Source organism: Papaver somniferum, chromosome 6 (genome assembly GCF_003573695.1).
Source record: "Papaver somniferum cultivar HN1 chromosome 6, ASM357369v1, whole genome shotgun sequence".
NCBI lineage: Eukaryota > Viridiplantae > Streptophyta > Magnoliopsida > Ranunculales > Papaveraceae > Papaver > Papaver somniferum.
Genome location: NC_039363.1, coordinates 22,529,947 through 22,535,494, shown reverse-complemented (window position 1 = coordinate 22,535,494; position 5,548 = coordinate 22,529,947). Strand labels below are relative to the sequence as shown.

The 5,548-nt window shown below is 33.9% G+C and overlaps 1 protein-coding gene across 2 annotated transcripts; it reads left to right on the top strand.

The window, feature by feature from the left end:
- Positions 1-1,580: 1,580 nt before the first annotated feature.
- Positions 1,581-4,049, top strand: LOC113287167 (myb family transcription factor APL-like). 2 transcript variants are annotated; one of them, XM_026535842.1, is made up of 6 exons: positions 1,581-2,071; positions 2,217-2,293; positions 2,433-2,508; positions 2,632-2,698; positions 2,873-2,948; positions 3,037-4,049. In XM_026535842.1, exons 1-6 carry the CDS (start codon positions 1,894-1,896, stop codon positions 3,814-3,816), a joined length of 1,254 nt encoding a protein of 417 aa, XP_026391627.1. In that variant the 5' UTR covers positions 1,581-1,893; the 3' UTR covers positions 3,817-4,049. The 2 variants fall into 2 exon arrangements, with proteins under 2 accessions (XP_026391627.1, XP_026391628.1); XM_026535843.1 differs by having other exon boundaries at positions 1,894-2,071; positions 2,876-2,948.
- Positions 4,050-5,548: the final 1,499 nt, after the last annotated feature.

The following is a 5,548-nucleotide window of genomic DNA, read 5'->3' as shown; positions in this document are numbered from 1 at the left end:
CAGGATTTTGTATTCCGAGATAATTCAAATCTTTGTTGTTATCTTCTTTGGAAGCATAATACAAGTCTTTATTGGTTTCATAACTTACATGTTAAAAATATTATATTCTTCCAATATTAAGATTGTAGGAGACCCCCAACACAGGTTTTCAGTTGGGGGAAGAATCTTTGTTAAATTGTCAAAGAAGAAAGCATCTATTCCCTTGAGAAGTTGATTAATTGGCCTTATATTTCCTTTTCCTTTCTCTGATCATCTACAAGATATTTGACATCCCATCCATGTATATCAAGCAAGGGAACCTCACCCCGAAGTCCTCACCCCCCCTCTTACGCACTAGGTCCCTTTGATGACATATTTAGTGTTTGACTATAAATTTATCTGAAAGTATTCTTTCATTAGATGTGAATGGAGCAGGAGTAGTAATTCGATGACATATGCATGGGATGAGAGACAATCTTCAATTCCACAAAAGTAGGGCTACTAGTATTCATAGTTAGAGAGAGAGGTCTTAGTAGTTAACCTCTAGCAAACTTTAGAAGGAGAAAACAAACTTTAGAAGAAGAAATATTTTGAAACCACCCGCTAGCAATAAGGCCTTTCAGCTCCCACATTCAAGTTTTTATCCCCGTTCTTGTTTTGGGGATGGACAAGCTAATATTTCTTGGCTCACATTTTGACGAGATTTGGTTAATTTACCACAGAACTGCATATTCCCAATGTGAGACTATTCTAAATAAAAGCCCTACCAAATGGCTAAATGAAACACTATTACTGGTTTAATATCTTATTGGGACTATTCTCAATAAGATCCTAGATATTGCACGCTATACGTTATTACACCTACGCATGGAAGTCTAGGATGTATACTTATTGTCCTGGTGACGGTGATTTTCTTATTCCGTCACATGATATTACAATTTCGACATCATCTTTTTAAATAAAGTCTAAGCGAGCAAGTGGTCATGTTTTCGAAGTTAATGTTTTGAGAATACGTTCCTCTCACAAAGATTTATATTCGTACTGAAAATGAATACTATCCGAGACGCATAAACGTCATCTTTATCATTTTGAAAATGAGTCATCGAAAATTAATGATTAAAATTAAAATTAATATTTACTAGAAAGAAAAAAGAAATTAAAATCAATAGACGACCAAGTTTAATATCTTGAAACACAAAAGAAATTGAAACTAGTAAACGACCAAGTTTAATATCTTGAAACGCACTAGATTTTTTTTTAGGAATGTAGATCCCTTAAATTAGCTCCAAATAAATTGTGTATGGGTTTTATCAAAAATTTGGCAGGGAAATTATGAGATAATGTAAGAAAAATGTATGCAGATTCCTTTCTTACAACTTGGTATGTTAATATCGATCGGTAATGCAAACCAATAACATGATGGAGACAATTTAAATTGCCGTTGCATTTCACGCTCTCTAAGAACACGATATTCCTTTTGAAATATGGCTCTAAGTTGGTTATAAGAGCCATATTTCTGTAGGATTCCTTTTGAAATATGGTTTCACAACCAATGACTAAATGTACGTACCCAGGGAAGAAATCTTGAGATTTTATTTGGTGAGCTTAATCATTTTTGTATTAAGTATGCAAGATGATAACCACCTTGATACGCATACGTATAATAACTAGCAAAGTCTTTCTTTACTCATTCTCTCCTTCTATATATCTCTAGAGTATCTTCTGGCAAAGGAGGGTCTGCAATTGAGTCGGTGAACTTTATCTAATTTAATTTTAAATTTATTTTACAGTGAGACACAATTTTCTTGCGCTTTCCCCTTCTTCAAAAACGCACCCTATTCTTTATCTCTATATGCGTCGCTTTTGTTCTTATTGAATCTCTCCCTATTCCAGAGAGCAGCTGAGTGAAAAAGAATGTTCCATTCCAAAAAACTTCCTACTACTATGAATTCATCCTCTTCTTCGGCTTCTATGTGTGTTCAAGGTGACTCTGGACTTGTTCTCACTACTGACCCTAAACCTCGGCTCCGATGGACTGTCGAACTACACGAACGTTTCGTCGATGCTGTTACTCAGTTAGGCGGACCAGACAGTATGCCCTAGCTAATCTCTTAACTGATCACTAACCATCTTGCTCAATCATATCACCATATATAATCATCATTTATGCATGCACATGCATTTTTATAGACCTTGGCATTAAACTTTGATGTTCATCTTTTTTTTTTCTTCAATAGAGGCTACTCCAAAAACCATCATGAGGGTTATGGGTGTCAAAGGTCTTACTCTCTACCATCTCAAGAGCCACCTTCAGGTATTCCCCTTAATTATTACCATCATAATTTTTTGGTTTCTTTTTCCTTATACGTCTTAGTAACTCTATGATTGTCTTGATAACCAATTTTTGTAAAATTTGAATGTAAATTTTCTATATTTTGATTCTTCTTCTACAGAAATTCAGGCTTGGTAAGCAACCGCATAAGGACTTCAATGATCATTCTCTTAAGGATGTTGATCATCATATGAGAGGTGACTATATATATATTTCCGATTACGTATATATGGAAATGAAAGAAAATTAATAGTCGTGTATGTTTGTTTGTCTTTCTAATCATTGAAAATTATATTTATGGCAACGAATGCATGCATCAGGTTCAGCACTTGATTTACAAAGAAATGGTGCTTCATCATCGGGAATAATGTGCCGTGGCATGAACGAGTATGTGATTACGTACCTTGATACTATAATTGCTCCCATTACTTGATTCATTCAGGTTAATAGTTAAAACCAAGTTGTATTTTTTTTCTTATGAACCACATGGGATTTTGGTAAGCCTTAATTTGAATAGCTATATTAACTTTCCTTTCAAATTACTTTCACTGTATATTTTAGCAGGAATAACGTACACATAAATGATGCTCTTAGGATGCAAATGGAGGTACAGAGAAGATTGCATGAACAATTGGAGGTAATACGAAATCTGGAAAATGTGTTATATAATTGAGTCCAAAGTTATTTATGGGTGAATAAGTTTAATTTACGATTTTGGTTTATAGGTTCAAAGACATCTTCAGCTAAGAATTGAAGCTCAAGGAAAGTATATGCAAACTATACTAGAGAAAGCTTGCCAAACCCTTTCTAATGATAGTAGTTTGGCTTCAGGATCAAGTTACAAAAGCCGTGCCGATGTTAGTAGTAGAAATAATCAAGGTGGTATAATTTCTGATATGGGAGGTAGTTCCTTGAAAGACTTTGGTGGTTCTTCTCTTAATAATAATTTTCCTTCTCTTCAAGATCTTAATATTTATGGCGGAGTAGATAATCATCATCAGCTTGATAGTATGCAACAACAAAACGAGAAATCATCTTCTTTCGATGCATTTTTCCAGTCGAATAACAACAGTGATAATTTTCTAGGTAACAGGAAAAGACCTAGTACATCATCTTATGGTAGTTCAAGTAAGAATCATTTAGTTTGGACTGAAGATGACATGAGACTACAAGATTTAGGTTCAGCAGTTGGATGTTTAGGTTCTCAAAATGATCACGAAGGTGATCAAGATTCTTCCAAGATTAATGAACATATTCAGATCGGATGTCTATCAACAATTGATGGTGGAAACGAGATGGATTCTGTAGGAGATGTTTATGAAGCTAAGCCAGTTATCTCTGGTCATCATCATCATCAAAATAATGTTGGAGAAAGGAAATATGATCCGACTTCAATGTCATCGAAACTCGAAAGACCATCTCCTCGAAGGATGCCATTTCAGGTGGATAGGGTAAGTAACCCCATGATTAAGTCTCAAGGAAGAAGTGTTCCTTATGCTGGATGAAGAAGAAGATATATATCTAATATAATCTTAAGCTTAATCAAATCACTAATTACTACTTATTACAAGCACAAGCACATCGATGTAACGTAGAGTCTTATCATTGAAGTAAGTTTTTGAGTTATATTTGCGATAATATAATATCAATAAGTGATGTACTGTATTTGGAAACAACTATATAGTTAGTTATAACTTGATGCGTCATGTATATTTTACTCAAAATTACTCATTTCAAATCTTGTTATGCATTTTACTTCAATGGTAAGTAGACCTTTTTGTTTTTTCTGAACGGGAAATGGCAAGTAGACTAAAGAATTTTGATTCCTTAATATGTAAAGACTTAACTACTATACTGGATATACACGAAGCATTTGTTTGTTTGTTAGATTCTAACTTGGTTAGAATCTCTCTGACCGACTAGTGTAACTTCAATTTTGTAAACTTTACGAGGTGGTTAATCAATTTGTTTATGTTCTGCTTTTAAGTTTAGTTAGTTTGAGTTAGTTGGTCCAAGTTAGTTATAAGTTACTCATCAGTCCCATGATTACACAACCCAAACATTGGGAAGCGAAATAACAATGATATACTATATCACTTGGCATGGATGACCATTGATTTTAGGCTTTTCGGGGAACACACAACATTAGGTGTGTGTGTATATATATGAATATGATGTAAGGATCTAGATAGTATAACTGTGAACCAACATTGGAAATGGAGTGATTGAAAAAGAATAGATGAAACAGACAGAAGCTTCTTTACTTTTCATCTTCGTCTTCTTCTTCCTTGAATGAGTTAGCTAGCTTCCTAAACTGAATTCAGTAGTAAAAGAGGGAGAGAGAAGTAAACCGACAGGAAGTATCTATCTATCTCTCCACTATATACATTACTACTTTTTTTAGCGTTTCTTTTTCAGCACACACACACAATGGATTATTCCTTGTGCATTAAATAAAAGAGGAAATCTAGAGACGCCCTTTAATTCTTTAGTAGAGATCCTAGATAACAAGAGGTAAGTACACCCCTATCTTTTTTGGTTTGGACCACTTATCCTTCCTCGGCTTCTTAAATATTTCTGTCTCCATGTCAACAGAGTGAAAGACTCAATATACTTAACGTAACGCGCGCTATGTAATGCACTTTTTATTTTTTACTTTTTGTTTGAAATGGTTTTAATTTAAGCTGGCTTACTTTACCTCCTGGTTTGAGGCCTATGGCTTTATTCGGCGCTTATCAATTTGTTCCCCCAACTTAACGAAAAGACCAGTCTAGCCTCAAACCCTAATACTAACTCTTATAAATACAAATCAATTACTATTTTTAATTAAGAATGAAAAACTTTTAAAACAAAAACAACTTTCTATTCTCATTTAAACTTTCCAAATTCTATAAATCCTAATAAAAAATCGATCTTTTTTTTTCCAACGATAGCTGGCCCAACAAAGGTAAGGTTATTCTCCATCAACTCATTCCATTATTAACATTTATTCATTAATTTACACGTTTAAACTCCAAATTTGAAAATCAAAAACCAATAATCAGTTTACGTACGTTGATTTTGGGTTTTGTTCTTCATTCTATGAAGAACATGCAGAGGAATCGGTTTATAAAATGATTAGCATCGACCGATTCTGGTTAGAAATCAGAATATCTAAAGACATCGCCGAAATCGGTTTATAAGTGCATGAACATGAACCGATTATGGGTATTAATTTTTTTTGCACTTTGCTCTCTT